Raw genomic sequence first — 22,779 nt, forward strand, 5'->3', positions numbered from 1 at the left:
CCAACCTTCAGTGGAACATACCCATTAAAAACTGTTGTACTGCAGTTAACAGAGGCATGCAGAGAGCTTTTCTGTATTGTTTTTGGGCCCCTTGGGTATATTTCCAGGAGTGGTTGCTGAATCATATGGAAGCTTAAGTTCTAGTTTTTTTGAGCAATGTCCATATTGTTTTCTGAAAGGCTGGACCAGTCTGTATTTCCACCTGCAGTAACTGAGAGTTTATTTCTCCCCACATCCACACTAGCACTGATCTTCTTTGTGATGTGTGGCAGTCTCAGTGGTGTGAGGTGATATCCCATTGTTGTGATTTGCATCTCCCTGATGGTTAATGATGTGAAGCATTTTGTTCATGGGCCTTTTGGACATTGTATGACTAAAATTTAATCACGAACAACGCTTGGTGTTATAACTCATGGTGATTCAATTAAAAAAATTATTAAAAACACCTGCAGGTACCTTTCTGGCTAGGTGAGAAAAGAGCTGGGAGCAACAGAGACTTGCCCTCTGGCTGCCTGACTCAAGTGATGGAGGAAGTGCAGGGGGAAGGCGAAGACAAAGATATCCTGAAGGTACAAAATTTAAGTGCAGCCTTTTCAATGGAAATGTAAAGCTATGAAGGGGAGGAATGTGTGAAGGGTCGGTGTTTTTATTTTTTAAACTTCTTTCCTTCTTAGGTTTTTCTGGGAACTAAGCTGAAACTTGGGGATGGGACTGGTGACTGCCTTTCCTTATTTCAGGATTCTTTTCTTTCTCAGGAATTGGATGGCTGACAGCTCTGTGCACCTGGGCTGGAAGAATGTTCAGGGCGCAAGGAAGGAAGGGTGGATGGTGTTCAAGCGAAACAAGACATGCTTAATTCTCAACCATGAGGTCATCTGGCCTAAATCCCAATGGACCGTCCTGGTTTAAGAGGAATAAGAGCATTACATCTCTTGGCAAAGGCCACTACCCCATCCTTCTGGAGTCACTGAGGTGCCTTCTCCTGGCTTCCACATAGATTGGGGGAGCTGTGTGTTCTCTTCCCTGGACTCACCTGTGAGCATGGACATCTGGAGCTGTTGGCAGCCCTCTGGCTGCCTCGTGGGGAGGGTTTGATGAGAAGGAAGCCAACACGGTGTTGGATAGAACAGAGGCTGCGGAATGTCCCATAACACAGCAGTGGACAGAACAGAGGATTCAGAATGTCGACCTTGAGAGCCCGCTTAGGATTCTAGAAGGCTTCCAGGTCTCAAGCCTACATATTAAAATTCCTGATTTTGTGAACTTGAGTTGTGGTTTCTGTCCTTTGCCACCATTAGTTTCTGGCAGATAAGGCCTCATTTTATAGTCAGGGACATGGCCCAAGGGCTGGAGAGATAGCTACAGAGAGGTCAAGATGCTTGTCTTGCACATGGACAACCTTAGTTTCATTCTCATCCTCAGTATATCATCTGGGCTCTGAACATAGATCTAGGAGTAAGTTCTAAGCACTGCCAGATATGGTTAAAACAAAACAAAAACCTAAGCCAAACAAAAAAACAAAACGGCGGGTCCAGACCATCAGGATGGCAATTGCTTATATGAAGCATTTGTTATCTCAGCCACTCACCTCAGAACCTTGGAATTGGCAAACAGCTAAATTCTACCACACGGGGAGGTTAAACGAAGACTCCTGTAATCATTATAATTAAATATTAAAACCCTTACACAATGATTTCTGTTGTGCTATGTTTTTGTCCTTTTGGGCCATGCCCAGTTGGTGTCTGGGGGCCAGATGTGATGCAGGGGGTTGAACAGGGGTGCGTTGCAGGCAAGGCCAGTGTCTTAACTTTTTTGTCATCTTTCTTATCCTGTAAATTAATGGTCAAGACTGTTCCTAGGTCCTTTATTGTCTTTTCCTAGCACTTCTTCGGAATATCTGAATAGCTGAAGCTCTTGTCACACATTCTTTTCATACAGTTGAATCAACATGATTATGTGACAACATTATCTCTGTCACTGTCACCCCATACACACTTACACACATGCTTCATTCTTGTGTGAATTTGCAGGTGGTGTGATACCCTGTTTCCTTGCTGTAAAAGAGGATGCTGAATCCTTCTCTTAGGATTAATTTCATGATCAATATTTACTTGGTTTTTGGATCTTTTTCTGCATTTATGTCAAGATTGAAGGGCTTTCCCTTCTGCTGATTTGCTATATCTCCATATCTACCATATATATATATTTTTTTTTTCCACAAGTACTGGAGAGATAGTACAGTGGGTAAAGTGTTTGTCTTACATGTAGTTGACCCATGTCCAATACCCAGGAGTGATTCCCTGAGCACAGAGCCAAGAACTAGTGCTTTCACTGTTTCCTGAGCACTTTTCTTTTGGCCATGCCCATATGAGCTTGGGACTTTCTTCTGGCTTTGTGGTGCATCTATGATGGCTTGATGCATCTATGATGCAGGGAAAAAACTCAGGTTGGCCACCTGCAAAGCAATCAGTCTGCCCACAGTGCTATTGCCTCAGTCCCTTGCTTGAGCACTTGAATTTAGTCATGCTGCTCTGGATATCTTAGATAGGAAAAGAGCAGGTAAACTGTAAATGTAATGTACAATACATTCCAAAAAAATACAGGAAAATTGGAGTCTTCCTGAAAACCCTTAGATTTACAAAACCCATGAATTTAATATCAATCATCTTGATTGTGGGCAGGGTAAAAGCTCCTGGAAGAGAAGCAAACTTGATTTTATTGGTGATATTTTCTGTTTTTACTCCTTTGCCCCGGTTGGCCCAATAGTCATTTCCTATTCTCTTTTGTTTCTCCCTTCCTGTTGATCCCCCCAAGACCTCTATACCCACTAGATCCTTTGTACTATGTTCTGACACCAGGTGCATCCTAACAGATTTGGACATGCCAGACTATGCCGACTTCTGCTTTAGTCCTCACCCCAACCTTATTGCATGCCACAAAAATGTTTTTAAAAAAATTGATTAAAAATTTACACTTAACCCGTGCCTGCCAGGAACAATTTCTGAGCCTGGAGCCAGGAATAAATCCCTGAGCACTGCCGGGTGTGACCCAAAAATTACAAAAAAAAAAAAACCCAAAAATTTACACTTAAATACCATGCAGTTCTTCACAGTTATTATTTGAATTCTGGATATTCAAAATCATATTTAGTTAATACTTACTTTTGATTGCCTCATATATACCTACATTGACTGGAGAGATGGGTAGGGATTGAGAAAGAGGAAGAAGGAAAGAAGTAGGGAGGAATGGAAAGAGGGAGGGAAGGAATAAGGAGGAAAGTGGAGGAAGATTCAGAATATTTTTGCCATGGATTTTACCTCTTCTTCCCTGTCTTCTTATTTTTACTTTAATTTTATTGTCTTTTCAACAGATAGCAGAATTGGGTATAGAGAGCCATTGCTACTTAAAGTTTCATATTTATAATTTCAATAATTATATTGGTATCTTCAAATATTCTGAATGTTTCTTTTTCTTCTCTCAGGTTATTTCCAGCAGTGATCAGAACTTTGTGCCCAAAGGTCACTTCTGGCAGATATGATACTGAGAGTTGAATTAGGATCTGCCCTGTTTCAGGCCTTTACAATCTTTCTGGCCCTACCTGTTTCTTATTAGTATTGTCTCACCCGCTTTTACATGTATCTTGTGGCATATTTTTAGTGATTTTAATGGAAGCTTTGATTTCACTTGTTTCTTTGAAATATCAATATATTTATTTTACAGTCTCTTCTTTTTTTTTTTTTTTTTTTTTTTTTTTTTTTTTTGGTTTTTGGGCCACACCCATTTGACGCTCAGGGGTTACTCCTGGCTATGCGCTCAGAAATCGCCCCTGGCTTGGGGGGACCATATGGGACGCCGGGGGATCGAACCGCGGTCCTTCCTTGGCTAGCGCTTGCAAGGCAGACACCTTACCTCCAGCGCCACCTACCCGGCCCCTTACAGTCTCTTCTGATAATTCTATCAAATCATTTTTCTTTCTTTCTTTCTTTCTTTCTTTCTTTCTTTCTTTCTTTCTTTCTTTCTTTCTTTCTTTCTTTCTTTCTTTCTTTCTTTCTTTCTTTCTTTCTTTCTTTCTTTCTTTCTTTCTTTCTTTCTTTCTTTCTTTCTTTCTTTCTTTCTTTCTTTCTTTCTTTCTTTCTTTCTTTCTTTCTTTCTTTCTTTCTTTCTTTCTTTCTTTCTTTCTTTCTTTCTTTCTTTCTTTCTTTCTTTCTTTCTTTCTTTTCTTTCTTTCTTTCTTTTTTTGTCATACTCTGCAATGCTCAGGGGTAATTCCTGGCTCTACGCTCAGAAATCATCCCCGGCAGGCTTGGGGGACCATATGGGATGCTGGGATTTGAACCAGTGACCTTCTGCATGTAAGGCAAACACCTTACCGCTGTGCTATCTCTCTGGCCCCAAATCATTTTTATATAAGTGAATTCATGTTCAGATTGTTGCTTTGTTGACTATTATTCTTTGAGGCTTTTTTTTTTTAAATTTTTTACCATTTCATCTGTTTTCACGAGATCACTACCTCACTCATCCCTACCCACTCAGGAGGCCAAGAGGACAGGCATTGGGGAACCATTTACTAAAGTGGCATTCCTGAGTAGCCTGTAATAAATATCATGCCTTTTAAATCAATGAAAAAGAGTAACTATTTTAAAAGCCTTAGCACTTTTTGACACTTGTTTTTATGGTGGATTCTGAACATTGTACATAAAATTTGGAACAAGTCAAAATAGCAATTCTGAAAGCTTTTGGGGGACCACAGCGGGTAGGGCATTTGCCTTGCTGCCAGGTGTGGATTCAAAACCAACCAACAAAAACAAAAACCAAGAAGCTTTTGGAATTAAGAACTTTGGCCAGCTCTCTTTCATACATGCAGAAGCCAACTCCTAACTAAATGATAGTATTATGTTATCATGTTATGAGCACTATTGTAAATACCAACTCTGGGAACAGCAGTGTAAGAAACACACCTCAAATGTTTTAGCAGAACGTAGCTTTTGTGATATTCTTCCCCCCCCCCACTTTAAAATTGGTTTTACAATCTCATTTGGAACTTGAGATGGTTTGTCACTTTTTTCAGTTTCTTTCTCAATGATTACTTCTGTAATAAGCAATATTGAGGAGATAAAAAAAGCTTGGTCAATATCCATGAAGTTGTTAGATATTTTGAGTTTCTCCCTTTTATGTTTGACGTTACTCGGTGTGTTAATTATTGATAAGTGGTTACAGTGTAAACCCTGGCATCTGGGTTTTCTCCTTTTGTAATGCAAGTGCCAGACTTAAGCTTTGAAGCCCAAGCAATCACTTCAAAGAGGGCCCTTCCTATAATAAGCAAACACATTGCCAGCCAAGGCCTTCCACTAAATCTCCTTTGTTTTGCAGATAACTGTGTGAGGCCAGTGAGGGGGATTTTCATTAATTTTTTTCTTGCTTTCTCTGATGGCACTAAAATTCCCCAATCTTAGGATTTAAATCTGCCAAGAAAGAAGAAGCCTGGGAAAGCTAAGACCTCCCTTACCTTTGACCCCAATATTGGCCCATAAACTCATTCTTTACCTCACTGTAGCTCAGGAGTGCTGGGTAATTTCCAGGTAATATAAGTCAATGAGCCTCTATTTTCTCAGTTTACTGATGGTTATTGCTGAACCTCTTGCCAAGAACTCTTCCAGTTGTAATATTGTCTAAAAAGTGGAGGTGTAATTTACCTTGCCTAGATGAGTGCTCTGGTGTTTGGAGCACAGGTCCTCATCAAAATGCTCAGATGGATAGAAAATAGGCATATTAATTAAAGAGGAAAGATATTATCAATGTGGAAAAATTAAGATTAGGTCTCTCCTATACATCATGCACAAAGATCAAGCCCAGTTGCATTACAGGTACAAGAGTAAAAACTAGATATCTTGAGAGCCAGAGAGATAGCATGGAGGTAGAATGTTTGCCTTGCGTGCAGAAGGACCGTGATTCGAATCCCGGCATCCCATATGGTCCCCCCGAGCCTGCCAGGAGCGATTTCTGAGCATAGAGCCAGGAGTAACCCCTGAGCGCTGCTGGGTGTGACCCAAAAACCAACAAAACAAAACAAAAACAAAAGAAACAAACCAAAAACAAAAACAAACTAGACATCTAATAGAATACATTTTAGGGTGCTGGAGAGACCCTACAGTGGGTAGGTCATGTGGCTGACCTGTGCTCAATCACCAGCATCACATATGGTCCCCCAAACACTGCAAGGAGAAATTTCCTGAGTGTAGAACAGGAGTAACCCCTGAACAGTGCTGGGTGTGACCTTAAAATAACACACACACACACACACACACACACACAAAATAAAGTATACAATTTAGTCACATTATAAAAGCGCAGCATATATAGGATAGGTACATTTCATTACATGAAAACTAAAGGCACCCTCAATAAGTAAAGTCAAAACACCAGAAAAAAATTGGACTATTTCTATAAGAAAATACATGTCACTGGGGCTGGAGTGGAGTGGAGAACAGTGAGGAGGGTGTTTAACTTGCATGCAGTCATCCTGGGTTCAGTTCCCCCGAATCTCATATAGAGCAGTAGATCTTAAATGTTAGTTTGTTTTGGAATCACCTCAAGGGCTGTTAAAGCACATTTTACTGGGAGTGAGCATGGACCCCTAAGGAGTGAGCCCTGAACATTGCTGGGTGTGGTTTTCAAACAAATAAATATGTATTAAAATCATTATTCTTTGAGAAAAACAAATTACAGTGATGTATAGTTTAGTACCGTCTCTGTGCATGTGGAAGATAATCAAAACAAAATAATATGCTTATGGGTAACAAGTGGCATAAGCATGTTATGAGCATATGAACTAATTGATATATGAGTAGGTAAACACTGAATTTATGGTATAGGTAATTCTGAGAATGGAATGAAGGTGATGGATTAAAAATAACTCAATAGGTCTTCAATTACATATTAATTGCTCTCTATCCATCAACTGTGTTTTTGCATAATGAATCTTAGGTAAACATTGCTGAGTTAAATCTTTTATAAAGGAGTACCATTGATTTAGTGGCTTATAAACAACAGAAATTTATTTCTCACAAATCTGGAAATTGGAAGTCTGAGATCAAGGAGACTTCATAGTCTGGTGAGAGAACTCTTCTGGATTACAGATTACCAAATTCTTCTTATATTTTCAGAAAGAGGACATGAGAGCTGCTTTGAGAACCTTCTAGAAGGGCAATAATCCCAATCATGAAGGCTCCACTCTCATCACCAATTGCCTTCCAATGCCCTTTCTCCTAATACTATCACACTGGGGAATAAGATTTCTACAAATGCATTCTGGGGAAGTACTAACATTTCATCTCTACCAATGAGCCAGAATTATTTGATAAGACTGGGTTGTAGGCACAAGCACAGCTTTTGTTATGTTTCTTCTTGTGTATAAATTAAAATTTTTCATGATAAAATGCATTAAATGGTGGCAGAAGGAAATCGGGAACACTGGTAAAGTGGACAATGGTAAAGAAATTGGTGTTGGAATATTGTATAATTGATCATAAGTAATTTTGTAACTCTGTAATTTAAGTGATTCAATAAAAATTCATGGATTTGTATGAAAATACATTAAAAAGAACATATGAAAAATAAATTAAAATATAGACTTTGAACCCTCCATCCTAGGATCTGTGCAAAAATCAAGATCACCAAATCCAGAAGATTGACTAAAACAACTGTGACCGAGCAGAATTTTTTCTGGGACCATAAAAGAAAGACTATCCTAGGCTTCATCCTACGATCTGTGCAAAAACCAAGATCTCTAATTTCAGAAGACAACTGTGACTGAGCAGAATATTTCCTGGTACCATAAAGAAAGACCTTGGGGTTTGAGGATTGACAACTAGCATGTCTGGAGCCTGTAGTCAGTCTTATGACAGTATGCTTCAAGGGTAGAGACACTATATTTTTTAGGCTAAGAGAATTTCCTTTTTAATTCTCCCATATTTACTGTGCTTATGCAAAACAAACAAAAATACCTCCCAAAACTTGCCACATCTAACCCCCATTTTATTTCTTTAATTTTTTTTTATTTTTAAGTTACTTTTTCTTTTTTCCCTTATTTTAAATTTTATTTATATTTATAGCTTCTAGACAGGGGCTTCTGCCCGCTTTTTTTGTTAACAGAACCATTGAACATGAATCATTTGTTCTGTCTCATATTTCTATGTCTTCCTACAAATTGAGAAAAAAAGTGATGGAACCCAGGGACCAAGTGGTCTCAGGAGAATTGAGTGGAAATAAAAAATGGTCAAACCTAAATACCCAAACCAAAGTCAATGACAATAGAATCGAGAGACCCAAACTATAACAAACTATACACAAAAGGAACCAGTTACACTAGCCAGGGGGCTAAGGGTGGAGGTATGAGATGTATGCTGGGAACTATGGCTGGGAACTATGGAACTATGGAGGGAGATCAACACTGGTGGTGGGAATGGCCTAATTCACTGTCACTATGTACCTTAAATACAATTTGAAAGACTTATAATTCACATTGGCCTTAATAAAAATTATAAAAAAATCATAGACTTTGATTATGGATGTGTAAAGGTTGAAATAATCATTTTGAGAATATTGAATGCCATGGAAGGTCTATCCATTTCATCATAATAATACACCAAAATAATTAGGCTAAAGTGTCAAAATGCATACTTTGCAGGAAGGATGCCTGGGTTTCTTTGCCAACACTGCATGATTTCCCTTAATACTGCTGGAATTGGCTGCTGAATACTATTGGTATGGTCCCAATCAAAAACCAGAACACAACAATAACTAAGCAAAAACAACAGTTCTCCCTTTTCCACAGAAGGGTGACAGTAACCTGTAGCTTTTAGCTTTAGTTTGTTTTCTTCTTCCTTTTCAAAATGTTTTTTCTGCTGTAACATGTTTGTGTGTCAACATTTCTGTCTGGGGTATTAAATTCCTTGGACAAGGAGGAAAGAATAGAATACCATAATTCAAAATCTCTTTTATTACCCTGTCTCACAGATGAATATTTTTCCTTGTATCCTTCCCTTTCTAGAATTCTGTTTAAATTGAGACAATGGATAAAGCGACCAAGCTTATAAAATCAGGAAAGTTTATGGGTTCATTTCACAAAGTCAGAGCAAGACAAGCAGAATGAAAAGAAAATATGTACTGAAGGTAAAGTAGAGGAAGATACTGGATCCAGCAGGACTAGGACCAGGACTTTGAAAAGTGAGGTTGGTGGGGATTCAGTTTTCTTGACCTTTCTGCTTCTTTCCTCCTGAATGCCCTGATTCTATGGTCACAGAGGGGTTCCCAGTTGTAACCCTCCCCCCAACTTCCTGTTTCCCTAGCCTCTTCTTTTGGTATGTAAAAGCCCACCTGGATTACAGGGCTTTACCCCACCCTGGTGGGTGGGGTTCTGGATGATAAAGAAAAAGTCTGACTGTGTATGAGAGGAGAAGCACATGATGGATAGGCAGCACAGGGCAGGAGATAATGAGCACATGGCAAAGGCCGCACACGGCAGAGATAGGCCATGAGGAACAAAGTGAACTGACTCCAATGAATAGCTTTTCCTGACTGCTTGTGAATTATTTCTCCACTGTTACTCTGTTTCATCAGATCCATCTGCCTGAGGGGCTATAAATACGGTGCCTGGAGCGGTCTCACCCAACTCGTGGATTTTATATTTTTATTCTACACCAAGTGATTTTTACTAATGCATAGCAGAAGAGGATATATTGGTGCTAGGGATCTACTATGCAGGAGGGCACTTCCTTGGGTTTGATCCCTGGCATTGCATCTGCCCCCTGAGCACTGCTGCCAGGTATGATTTTTATTTTTGGGTCACACCCGGCAGCACTCGGGTTACTCCTAGCAGGCTCGGGGGATCATATGGGATGCCGGGATTCGAACCATCATCCTTTTGCATGCCAGGCAAATGCCCTACCTCCATGCCATCTCTCCGGCCCCCAGGTATGGTTTTTGTATATAGAGTTAGGAGTAAGCCCTAGGAAACTCAGAGGGATTGACTTATCCAATGTAGTACTTCCATTGAGAGATTGGTGTGGTATTCAAATCCAAATCTATGATGCTTTATATTTAGCAACACAGAGCTAGCCTTCCTGGATGCTTTCTCTGTACCAAGTAAATTATGTAGTTGACTTGCAAGGTATTTGTACCTGAAAAAAAATGAAGATTTGGGCCTGTGTCATATGACATTAAGAGAAATGTGTTTGAGATAGGTTAAAGGACCAGTTATCCACAGGACCATTGCAAGCTGTTAACTTTGTCCTATAGTCAGACTTAGTGGATTTTCACACCTCTGATAGACCCTTTACTTTATGGTCAAATGATGCCTTATTTCCTTTATGGAGTAAAAGGTCACTCAATTTGTAGATAACCATCAAATGCTCTAGAAGAAGTTTTCTTTAAGAAAGGCAATTGGGTTGTTATATTGAGCATCAAAGTGACCTTTGGCCACAGCCTCTGTGGCATCATGAGTTCTTAGGTATTGAAGCTGGGTCACTTATAACTGGATTGCATTCAACATTACTTAGCAAAATTTATTGTTATCATTGTAGATTTTCTGGGGATACAGGGCAGCTGGGTGGATGGGGTTATCTGTCCTGTGGTTGAGAAAGAACACACTGGGTCCCTGATAAGATGCAGTGATTGGGATTTAATTTTCCCCAATTGCCGAGTAGTTTACACAGCTGGACACCCCTAGTGGAGTTCAACTGGCATGGGACCTTCCATGGTTGACCCTGCCATTCCACTTCATTAGTCTACAAACTTGGGTTTGCTGCATGACTTTTGCAGAGCCCTCTGGGACAGAGTTTCTATGATTTATTATCTTCTTTCCTTTGTTGTTTGAGTGTTTCTAGTCTCCATGGACACCTGATCCCATGAGCCACCCCTGCAATGTCAGAGGCATGTAGGTGGGGTCTGAGTTATTTAAAAGCTCTTAGCAATTCCTTTTTCTTCTTCTTTCCAGTTCAGCTAATAGTGAGTCTTTGTCATCTCAGATTCAGAGATATTGTAATTCTTGAGTGTGAGGTTCCTATTCTATAGCAGGATCTAATAAACATTGTTTATCACCTGCCCCAAGGCCCTGAGCATCTTGGACTGTGCTCTGCCCAGAGGAGAGATAGAGAAGTACCAGAGGGCAGGTGAGTGGCTCTACTAGAGATAGCTGAGTACTTGGGTAAAGGATGCTTAATTTGGAAATTTACATTATTTCTGGAAACTAACAACATAATCCAGAGAGCCACTAACTGGTTTCTAGAGGAAACATCTTCAACCAGAAATCCCAAATCTAGAGTAAGGATCTTGACTTTAGAAGAACTCAGTCCCTTTCTCCAAGTTTTCCTATTTGTCCTCACTTGTTTCTTTGGAAAGCTCTTTTGTACAGTCCCTTGTGTCTTTAAATATAAATCTGTTTTCTAAGTGAGGAGATAGAATTTAATAGAATTCAATTGATTTGCTTATACGCATGTAGGGGTGCCAAGAGACACATAGGGGTTTTGTTTTCTTTCATCTCCACCTGTCTCCTTCCAGACAACCTGTTTTCTTAACAGAATCAATTTTCTTGTTCAAGTGCAGCTTCAAGGCTACTCTCCAGGCCTCACTGAGATTGTCATCCCCTAGGCTTTCCCTTTATTAAAATGACAATTCTGTAATAATCATGTAGTCCACAGCAATGGAAATAGTAAGGCCTTCTGGAATGTCAGTTTTCAAAAAGCCTGCAGGTGTATGATTACATTGATACACAGTCTCCTGGAAGATAGGAGGAATGTTATTAGACCTATTGCCTTGGAGGCAAAAGCTAAGGAATTTTGATTCCCAACTTAGTTCCTTTTTGCCTTTGTTGATCCTCCAGTCTATCTTGGAACTGGAGTATCCTTTCTGCGCAAGACCAGAGAGACCTCTCATTAATTTTCTTCTACCTCTATTTCTCATTTGTTTTCTTCATGAGAAGGCCAAAGACCAAACTCTAGTTGAAAAGGCTTTATTATGAGAAGAGCACTCAACAAACTGAGCAGATTCAGACTTAAAAAAATGCCAGCCTTTGAGAAAATGGTAGGTGGAAGAATGGTGGAGTCACACAGCTCTGGAATCAGAACTGTGCTTTCTCCTTCTCTGGTCTCTCTGTCACTTACTAGCTAGTGTAGTATAGATTTGAATTGTCCTTGAAAGAGATCATAAATCATAGATTTGTGAGCCTTTTGGTGTTCTGGACTAGATTGTTCATAATTTTAATTTTCCATAAGATGTGTAGTTTTGTCTGTCATTAGATTTACAGTAAGCAAGTCCTGATGTAGTCCCTCTATTAGAAACATATGTAAACATTTTATGGGATTATTATGTTACTGACCCTACCCTGATCGGTGATTGTGCCCTACCCTAGGGTGTGACCTGGCATTCTGCCCCCACCCTAGGTTGGTACCTGATTCTGCTTCCACCATTGGGTGGTACCTGATCCCGCCATTGGGTGGTACCTGATTCTGGGGGATAAAAATAAGAGTCTGTGGAAGGCGAAGAGCTTTTTGGCTGGAACTGAGGCTGAGACTTTGGACTTCAGTCTTGTCCAGCGAATAAAGCTAATATTTCCACAAGCCTGACTGTCTGCGAGCTGTTTACCCGCCGTTTCACCTCAGAACCGTCGGCTGGACAGGGTGGCAGACGCGTGCTCTGAGCTGGAGGGGAAAGACCTCATCCTCCATCCCTCCATCAGTCAACCTCTTCAGGGACTGACTTGCAACAGCTAGTAGAAATAAGTCTTGTGCAGGTGAATGGCTTGATGGTAGGGGGACTCACATGGTGAGATCCCTTTTCTTGGATACCTTACCTGAAAACTGAAAACAGTTTAATATTATACAGGACTGTTTTTCAGGAAGTTAAAAATTCAATTCAGTAGCTAAGAGAAAGAAATGACAGTGTAAGAATATATCAACCTATCTACTACCTTAGTGGATTGCTCCAGGTACAAAGACATCATCCTTGCAGGAATCTTTATCTTAGAGAATTTTGGATTGACTTCATCGCCCAAATGGGATGGTTCTTTGGTAAGTGTTGTGGGTTTTCTTAACTTAAAAACAAGTAAGTGGACTGGAAACAGCTCTCTGGGTTAGCCTAACGTTGGGAAGATGCAACCATACTTTTAGTCTATATATGTGTTTTTTGGGGGTACTCCTATTTGTTATTTGGGGTGGTGTGTCACTCCTGAAGGTTCTCTCAGGGGAGCTTGGGGTGTTAGGGCTTGAGCTCAGGATCTCCTGCATCAAACTACCCATTAAACGATGTCTCCACCTCTCACAGACCTATTATTATCTAGTCTCTCTTTGATGCTGGCCACATAGAGAAGATCAGACAAAAAGCAATGTCTTTAAAGTGCTTCTTTAGGTGTATATGTGAATAATATCACAGGCAAAAAAAAATAATATCACAGCCCTGATGACATGGGCTGTGACAAAAGAGCTAAGGTGAGTGGGGTGATAGTACAACAACACTTACCTTACATATAGCCAACCTGGGTTTGATCCCAGGCATCCCTTATAATCCCTGAGTACTACCATGAGTAATTCCATGAGCATATTCAGGTATGGCCAAAACCCAAAACCAACAGACAAAAAACAAACAAACAAACAAACAACCCCCCCAAAAAAAACAAAACTAAAAATATCAAGATACGGAGAGAGGGTGAGAGTGATGTGAGTTGTGTTTCAGACAGATGGTCTGGCAAGACTTGTTTCTCAATGATCTTTTGAAGAGAATTGAAGGAAGCACAGGAAGGAGGTGCAAAGAAAGGCAGAAGATCTTGACTTTAACCCCATACTGTTATCTTTGATCTCTGGATCAGCCCTGTAAAAAGATATCCATTGGAAGAGGAAGAAATCGAAGCTCATCAACATGAAAAGATTTCTATCAAATAAAGTAGTTGGATCCTGACCATACCAGAGTCAAAACTCAGCTTCTTCAATTCTAGAGATGATGGGTGCTGGGAGTGAACTCATTCAGGATCAGGAGTCAGTGTGCAGGAAAGTCAGAGAGCAGCAGAAAGCCAGGATCCAGAGGGAGCAAAGAGCTACCAGAGAGGGCCCGGAGAGATAGCACACCAGCGTTTGCCTTGCAAGCAGCCGATCCAGGACCAATGGTGGTTGGTTCGAATCCCGGTGTCCCATATGGTCCCCCGTGCCTGCCAGGAGCTATTTCTGAGCAGACAGCCAGGAGTAGCCCCTGAGCACCGCCGGGTGTGGCCCAAAAAAACCAAAAAAAAAAAAAAAAAAAAAAAAAAGAGCTACCAGAGAGCAGGGCTGTGGGCTAAACCCACCATTGCCTGCTCCTGGTGATTGTTATTTTTTTAAATCATTGCCTGGGTCTTAAGAAGTTCATTCCCCAGTTTCCTTTCACCTTCAAACATAAATCTCCCAGAGACCAGGTAGAGAGAAATGCAAGGAGGGGAAACCCAGCTTCTCACACTAGATTCATTAAAGATGTACAGGAGCAAATAGCTGCAGGAACCAAGTTTTAATTTCCCTGCACAGGCTCCAAACTGTTTTCCATAATTTGTTGGAGTAAATGTTAACCCAGGGAGCTGTCCCATCTTTTGAGGCCACCAAATTAGGCCAATCTTTGTGTGGCCTCTCTCCATTTGTTGTGATTGTTCCGAGTGACCCTCCTCTCTCCTGCTGACCATTTGTTTCCTGCCCTGTGCAGTTGGTTGATAAAGTTCTCTTGACCCCGGAGAGGAGGTAGTTGCTGATAATAGGCCTGGGAACCTCACAGTGTTCCTATAGGTTATCAGAGTCTGTGGGGAATTCCTCTAGCTGCATTCTGAGCTACAGAAAAATTAACCTCACAGTCAGGGCCTGTGTGGCTGCTGTGTCACTGGGTAAAATGACATGGGAGAGGGGCAGATGGCAAGTATGGAAGGCAAGTATGAAGTTTTTTGTTAGAGACCCCAGGGTTAGAATGCCTTCTCTGCCACACACTGGTTCTTTGCCTTTATGCAAGTTTCTCTGAGTTCTGAGTTCACGAATCTTAGGACAAATTATACAAAGGATTTGATTAGAGGATGGGAGTATTGCTATAAGGATAAAATGAGATGGTTAGCAAAAATGTGGCGCTGGGGGAAGGAACATAATCCACACCCCCCCTTTTCTTTCTTTTGTTGAAGGGAGGTTCTCCTATCCAGAGTAGTTCTTCTCCTTGCTCTGTGAGTCGGGGATGGCACACACAGGGGGATAAGGAAAATCGGAAAGGTTGGAGGTGAGGTGTGGCTCTTTCTGCAACCCCAGTCTAGAAGGCTGCTCTCATTTCAGTCCTGGTTGATGACTTCTGCAGAAATTCATGCCCTTGGGCTTAGCGCTGGTTCAGCCAGAGATCATTGCTGTTATGATGTGATAAACAGTGATTTGAAGATAACATATAGAGAAAAGCCTGAACCTGGTTTTAGCCATTCTCCTTCCAGTCTCACGGGGAATCAGCTCCATATCTCTGTATGGCCTTCTTGGGTAAATGTGCTACCTTTTTTTTTTTTTTTTTTAAATTTTGGGCCACACCTGGCTGTTCTTAAGGGTTATTTCTGGCTCTGTGCTCAGAAATTACTCCTGGCAGGCTCAGGGGACCATATGGGATACTGGGAATTGAACCCAGGTCACCTGTGTGCAAGGCAAACGCTCTACCCTCTGTGTTTTCACTCTAACCCCATCTGCTTTCCTGCTTTCCTTCCCTGGCTTTGCCCAATTGTCCAATTCTCCTTCTGGTTTATTTTTGTTTGTTTGCTGGTTTTGGGGCCACATTTTCCAGTACTTTGAGGTTACTCCTGTCTCTGCACTCAGAAATCCTGGCATTGCTCAGGGGACCATATGGAATGCCAGTGATCAAACCTAGTTGGCTTCGTTCAAGGTAAGTACCTTACTATACTATCTTTCCCATTCCCCTCTTCCCCTTCTGCTCTTTGCTTGCTCACCCCAAGACTACCTTCCTCCATTGCACCCTGGGATGGGATGGAAAATATCTTTAACTTTGAAAATAATTTTTAAAATGAAAATCAATGTTTTGCAATACATTTTATTTTATTTTATTTTATTTTTGTTTTTGGGCTACAGCCAGTGGTGCTTGGGTTTACTCCTGTCTCTGAGCTCAGAAATCACTCCTGGCAGGCTCAAGGAACCATATAAGGGCTGAGGATCGAACCCAGGTTGATCGTGTGCAAGGCAAATGCCTTACCCACTGTGTCATTGCTCCAGCCCCTGCAATACATTTTAGTAAAAGAGAGCTTAAAGTACTTGTAAAGTCCTAAGGGAAATCCTTTATAAAAAACTACTTTGAGACAGTTTAGGTAACAGGGTTATAATAGAGTTTGAGTTTCTGGTATTGATTTCCTAATTTACTGCCCGCCCCCACAACAGGAGTGCCCCAAATCCTCTCCATCTCTCTGTCACCTCCAGTCCATGCTCCTTATATCCCAACTTATTTTACCTTAAACAAAGATCATCCCTGGTTTCTTTGCATGCTTGTTTACAACTTGGATTTACTCCAAGACAGAGCTTGTCTTACTTGTAAACCTGGGTGGGACTGGCTCAGGATAGCCTGAGCTATCTTTCCTTACTGCTCTACCCAGAGGTAGTCTCTGTATTCAATAAAAACCACAGTTCTGGCAGGCAGCTTGCTCTATACATGAGGCAGAAGACTGCCAGACTACATGAGTTTTACCCTCAGCCTGGTATGGATTATGTCATGTGTGACCCTGATTCAGGCTCATGCACTTGGGGTTGGAGATACGGCACATGGGGTGATTTTACAACCACCCATTCCTCTATTATTCGTTGATTGACAGTTCTGGTATTGGTGCCTACCGGTCTTTATTTCCCTTAGCTCCACTCCTGTGCTTGAGATCTGCCACCTAAAGTCTTTTTTTGGAGGGGATTGCCATACCCAGCGGCGCGTAGGGGTTACTTTTGGCTCTTCATTCAGAAATAGCTCTTGCCAGGCTCGCAGGACCATATGGGATTCCAGGGATCTAACCCAGTTTCATCCCAGATCTGCTGTGTGCAAGGCAGATGCCCTACCACTGAGCAATCACTCCGGCCCCTCATTTATAGTCTTTTGATGTTTTCAGTGACTTCTTTATTTCCTTCCTTCTCTCCCCAAAACTAAGACTCATAGACTCATAGATCTGGATTCTAGTATCCAAGTATTCCAAAACTTACTTTCTTCCTTCCCTTCTTTCTTTCTTTCTTCCTTCCCTTCTTTCTTCCTTCCCTTCTTTCTTCCTTTCCTTCTTCCTTCCTTCCTTCCTTCCTTCCTTTCGTTCTTTCTCTCTTTCTCTCTTTCTTTCTTTCTTTCTTTCTTTCTTTCTTTCTTTCTTTCTTTCTTTCTTTCTTTCTTTCTTTCTTTCTTTCTTTCTTTCTTTCGTTCTTTCTCTCTCTTTCTCTCTCTTTCTCTCTCTCTTTCTCTCTTTCTCTCTTTCTCTCTTTCTCTCTTTCTTTCTTTCTTTCTTTCTTTCTTTCTTTCTTTCTTTCTTTCTTTCTTTCTTTCTTTCTTTCTTTCTTTCTTTCTTTCTTTCTTTCTTTCTTTCTTTCTTTCTTTCTTTCTTTCTTTCTTTCTTTTCTTTCTTTCTTTCTTCCTTCCTTCCTTCTTTCTTTCTTTCTTTCTTTCGTTCTTTCTCTCTCTCTCTTTCTTCCTTCCTTCCTTCCTTCTTTCTTTCGTTCTTTCTCTCTCTCTCTTTCTTCCTTCCTTCCTTCCTTCTTTCTTTCGTTCTTTCTCTCTTTCTCTCTTTCTTTCTTTCTTTCTTTCTTTCTTTCTTTCTTTCTTTCTTTCTTTCTTTCTTTCTTTCTTTCTTTCTTTCTTTCTTTCTTTCTTTCTTTCTTTCTTTCTTTCTTTCTTTCTTTCTTTCTCTCTTTCTCTCTTTCTCTCTCTTTCTTTCTTTCTTTCTTTCTTTCTTTCTTTCTTTCTTTCTTTCTTTCTTTCTTTCTTTCTTTCTTTCTTTCTTTCTTTCTTTCTTTCTTTCTTTCTTTCTTTCTTTCTTTCTCTCTCTCTCTTTCTCTTTCTTTCTTTCTTTCTTTCTTTCTTTCTTTCTTTCTTTCTTTCTTTCTTTCTTTCTTTCTTTCTTTCTTTCTTTCTTTCTTTCTTTCTTTCTTTCTTTCTTCCTTCCTTCCTTCCTTCCTTCCTTCCTTCCTTCCTTCTTTCTTTCTTTCTTTCTTTCTTTCTTTCTTTCTTTCTTTCTTTCTTTCTTTCTTTCTTTCTTTCTTCTTTCTTTCTTTCTTTCTTTCGTTCTTTCTCTCTTTCTCTCTCTTTCTCTCTTTCTCTCTCTTTCTCTCTTTCTTTCTCTCTTTCTTTCTTTCTTTCTTTCTTTCTTTCTTTCTTTCTTTCTTTCTTTCTTTCTTTCTTTCTTTCTTTCTTTCTTTCTTTCTTTCTTTCTTTCTTTCTTTCTTTCTTTCTTTCCTTCTTTTCTTTCTTCCTTCCTTCCTTCCTTCTTTCTTTCGTTCTCTCTCTTTCTTTCTTTCTTTCTTTCTTTCTTTCTTTCTTTCCTTCTTTTCTTTCTTTCTTTCTTTCTTTCTTTCTTTCTTTCTTTCTTTCTTTCTTTCTTTCTTTCTTTCTTTCTTTCTTTCTTTCTTTCTTTCTTTCTTTCTTTCTTTCTTTCTTTCTTTCTTTCTTTCTTTCTTTTCTTTCATTTGCTAGCCTGGAACTTTCATTCTCATTCCAGTTGCACCAAACTGCATGACTATGTTTTTTTTCCTTCTAGTGACTAGATATTTTTTCCCACTGTGTATATATGCTACAACTTCTCATAAATTGTTGAACATTTGAGTTCTTTTAAATCTATGCTATTGTAGCAGAGCCTGCAATAAACATAGGTGTGCTTGTTCTTTTCAAATTAATCAAAAAATCTTTTTATATAAATGCTTTTGTATTTTGAAGGGGTTAGATACCTAGAAGTTGGATTGCTGCATCAAATAGGAGCTGCATTCTTTTTGGAAAAATCTTCATATTGTTTTTTACAGAGGCCAAATATTCTAACCAGCAAAACAGGCGCTCATGCATTTGTTGATTGAAACTTCATTCAAATTTGGGAGGAATGAGAAAAAAACAGATGTCCTAGTCAAGAAGTGGCAATTAGACTTGAATTTCAGCTAGAAGAACGAATAAAGTAGGATTTAGAAATAATAGTAGCAACTCAGGCAGTTAATTACAAGGTGAGGACTTTATCTTAGATCTGATTTTTTGTTATGTTTTGTTTTGTTTTGGGGTACATACTCTTGATGTACTCCTAGCTCTGTGCTCAGAGATCACTCCTGGAGGAACTCAGGGAACCATATAAGATGCCAGGGCTCAGCTGTGTACAAGGCAAGCTCCCTATCCGGTACTATTGTTCTAGTTCCAAAGATCTCTTAGATTTGAAATCTCATGCTCTTAATGATGAGGAAGAGCAAACATTTTAAGAAACTCCTCGGAAGCTGCTAACACAGCAAGTCAAGCCTGGCTGCCACTGCCTCTGTGTGTAGTGTGTGAGCTTCTCATTTGGGAAAGGCTGCTGGGAAGTACCCATCAAGGCCTCTACACTGTAAGCCAAACTGCAAACGAGAGAAATGTGCAGAAACCGTGCCCTGAAATTTCCAATAGGACCATAAAGCATCTGAGGCTGCCTTGTAATTATTTAGCCAGGAAGCCAGTGTTTACAGATGGCCCACTGTGGGGACGTCAGAACACGGAATTTGGCATGGCGGATACGCTCAGGAATCCGAAGCTTTGACCTTTCTCTGATTTTGTATCTCGACATGTTCTCATTGCCAAGAAATTGTGGGACGTGGAAGCCAGAAGGAAGCTGCTTAATTAATTTTAGGGGAAAGAGCAAACGTTTCAACTCTGACAAAACTGGATTCAAATTTCAGTTCAGGCATTTGTGACCAGAGGCCAAGCACTCTTTTCTTCTAAAGGGTCAGGGATTTTAAATAATTTGCTCATGGTGAAAAGAATTAGCATGTAGTTGGATCAGTTATCTATCGGCAATTAACAAACCACTGGAAACGTCCTATCATAAGGGAACAATCCTCATTTCTTTAGGTCCCAAATATGTAGTTGAATAAGGGTTCAATGCCAGTGGGGTGAGCTGGAGGCTGGAATGTGGCTCACTGTGGCTCATTGAATTGGCTTGGCTGGGAGTGGGAGCTCAAGTGGGGCTGAGGGCTAAAGACGCCAGCTCCTGACTGACTGCCTGGGTACACAGTATGGTGTGCCCACACAGTACGGTCGTGGTCTGGTTCCAAGAAGCAAGGAGAAAAACTGTGTATAGAAGTTCCTTCCTTCCTTCCTTCCTTCCTTCCTTCCTTCCTTCCTTCCTTCCTTCCTTCCTTCCTTCCTTCCTTCCTTCCTTCCTTCCTTCCTTCCTTCCTTCCTTCCTTCCTTCCTTCCTTCCTTCTCTTCCTCCCTCTCTCCCTCCCACCCTCCCCCCCCCTCCCCCTTCCCTCCTCCCTCCCTCCTTTCCTTTCTTCCCTCCTTTCTTTCTTTCTTTCTTTCTTTCTTTCTTTCTTTCTTTCTTTCTTTCTTTCTTTCTTTCTTTCTTTCTTTCTTTCTTTCTTTCTTTCTTTCTTTCTTTCTTTCTTTCTTTCTTTCTTTCTTTCTTTCTTTCTTTCTTTCTTCTTCTTCCTTCCTTCCTTCCTTCCTTCCTTCCTTCCTTCCTTCCTTCCTTCCTTCCTTCCTTCCTTCCTTCCTTCCTTTCTTTCTTTCTTTCTTTCTTTCTTTCTTTCTTTCTTTCTTTCTTTCTTTCTTTCTTTTTCTTTTTCTTTCTTCCTTCTTTATTTTTCTTCTCTTCTCTCCTTTCCTATCCCATTTTCTCTTCCTCCCTTCTTCCCCTCTTTTTCCTTTTTTCTTCTTTCTGTTCCCTTCCATTCCCTTCCCTCCCCTGGTGGTATTCAGGTATGCTAGGAGGACTACAGGAGAACCTGGAGATTGAATCTAGATAGGCAGCATGGAAGAAAGCACTTTACCTACTGTACTGTTTCTCTAGCCCTGAGGAAACTTTAAGACTTTTCCTTTAAACTTTCTTTAAAAGTTTCTTTAGGGGCCTGAGCATTGGCACAGGCAGTAGGGCGTTTGCCTTACATGCGTTAACATAGGGCGAACTGCAGTTTGATTCCCTCCCTCCAGTGTCCCATATGGTCCCCCAAGCCAGGGGCGATTTCTGAGCACATAGCCAGGAGTAATCCCTGAACATTACTGGGTGTGGCCCCAAAACAAAACAAAAATATAAACAAAAAAAAGCCTGCATTTATTTATGGGGCTCGAGAGATTTTTATGGAGGTAAGGCATTTGACTTACATGCAGAAGGTAGGTAGTTAGAATCCCAGTATCCTATATGGTCCCCTGAGCCTGCCAGGAGCGATTTCTGAGCGTAGAGCTAGGAGTAACCCCTGAGCACTGCCGGGTGTGGACCCCCCCCCCCAAAAAAAAAAGTTTCTTTAAAGTTAGCCAAGCATGATTTCCATCTTATTTTACTGTACAGCAGCTACAAAGCCCAGACTAAGAGGAGCAACCCTAGCTGCTGTGCTATTGCTGCAGCCCTGTTTAGGACTTTTCAAAGCTTTCTGTTCTTAGCCTCAAGCCCAGCTGTGTCTTTTCCCACAGCTTGCTTCCTAGTTCTTCAGGATGTTGTCCTAGCCTACTCCAACTTAGCAATTACCATTTTACTTCCAGACATCATTCTGGGATAAGTCAACACTGAATTTTCCCCCTAACAGTTTTGTTTGTTTGTTTTATTTTGGGGCCACATTTGTAGTGCTCAAGATTTAGTCCTGATTCTGAGCTCAGGGTTCACTCCTGTCAGGCCTCAGGGGACCATATATGGAGCTGGAAATCAAACTTGGATTTTTTTTAATCTTAAAACTCCCTAAACATTTGTTCGTTTGTTTTTTGGACCACACCGGGGGATGCTCTGGGGTTACTCCTGGCTCTGCACTCAGAAGTCGCTCCAAGCAAGCTCGGGGAACCATATGAGATGCCAGGGATTGAACATGGGTCCGTCCTGGGTCAGCCAGGTGCAAGGCAAATGCCCTACCACTGTGCTATCACTTTGGCCCCACCTTTAAACATTTTGATCCAAATATATGACTAATTATTTTAGAGGGAATATATCTAATGAAAAAATTTACAGCAGTCTCAGCCAGATTTGCCTGATCAGGAAGTCAAGATCTTATTCTCTATGGCCAACTATACCTACATGAAATTTCCCAATTTCAAGTTCTCTTTTGTGCCTGAGACCGACCATACACTTGCCTTGCTTTCTCTTCTTTCTCTTTGATCTCACTAAATCATACTTATTTTTCAGGCTCTAGATTGAACAGCTCTTTCTTCAGGATGATCACTCTGATTCTTCAAGATGGGTTGAGTTTCTTCACAATTGCTTCTTACTCCTATGAAGAATGTTTCATTTTGTCCTGAAGTTTTTTATTTTCTTGTGATCCTCTAAGACCTATACATTCTTTGAGGTTTAGATATTGTCTCAACTTCCCTCTTCTGAAGTGAGAGATATTTTGGTTCTCTTACCTCACAGGTTTGCTTTGACTGCCCAATCTGTAGGCTATGTGTCTATCCAGCTCTTACTGCTCCAAATGCGGCCGTATACCCAGAACTGGACTCAGGTGACAGAGTTTGTCATGGTGGGCTTTGCTGGAGTGCAAGAATCACGCCTTTTCTTCTTTTTCCTCTTCCTTGCCATGTATCTGTTTACCTTGATGGAGAACTTGGCCATCATCTTGGTGGTGGCTTTGGATCATCGCT

General features: G+C 40.7%; 2 protein-coding genes across 2 annotated transcripts in view; one reads left to right on the top strand and one right to left on the bottom strand.

The window, feature by feature from the left end:
• SSRP1 (structure specific recognition protein 1) overlaps positions 1-22,779 on the bottom strand; it is a 1,220,984-nt gene that overhangs the window by 759,162 nt on the left and 439,043 nt on the right. The window lies entirely within an intron of this gene.
• Positions 22,611-22,779, top strand: part of LOC126017716 (olfactory receptor 6Q1) — a 954-nt gene continuing 785 nt past the window's right edge. The window contains exon 1 of the mRNA XM_049779767.1: positions 22,611-22,779. This exon is cut by the window's right edge and continues 785 nt beyond it. Coding sequence (XP_049635724.1) covers positions 22,611-22,779 — 169 coding nt within the window.

Source organism: Suncus etruscus, chromosome 9 (genome assembly GCF_024139225.1).
Source record: "Suncus etruscus isolate mSunEtr1 chromosome 9, mSunEtr1.pri.cur, whole genome shotgun sequence".
Taxonomy (NCBI): domain Eukaryota; kingdom Metazoa; phylum Chordata; class Mammalia; order Eulipotyphla; family Soricidae; genus Suncus; species Suncus etruscus.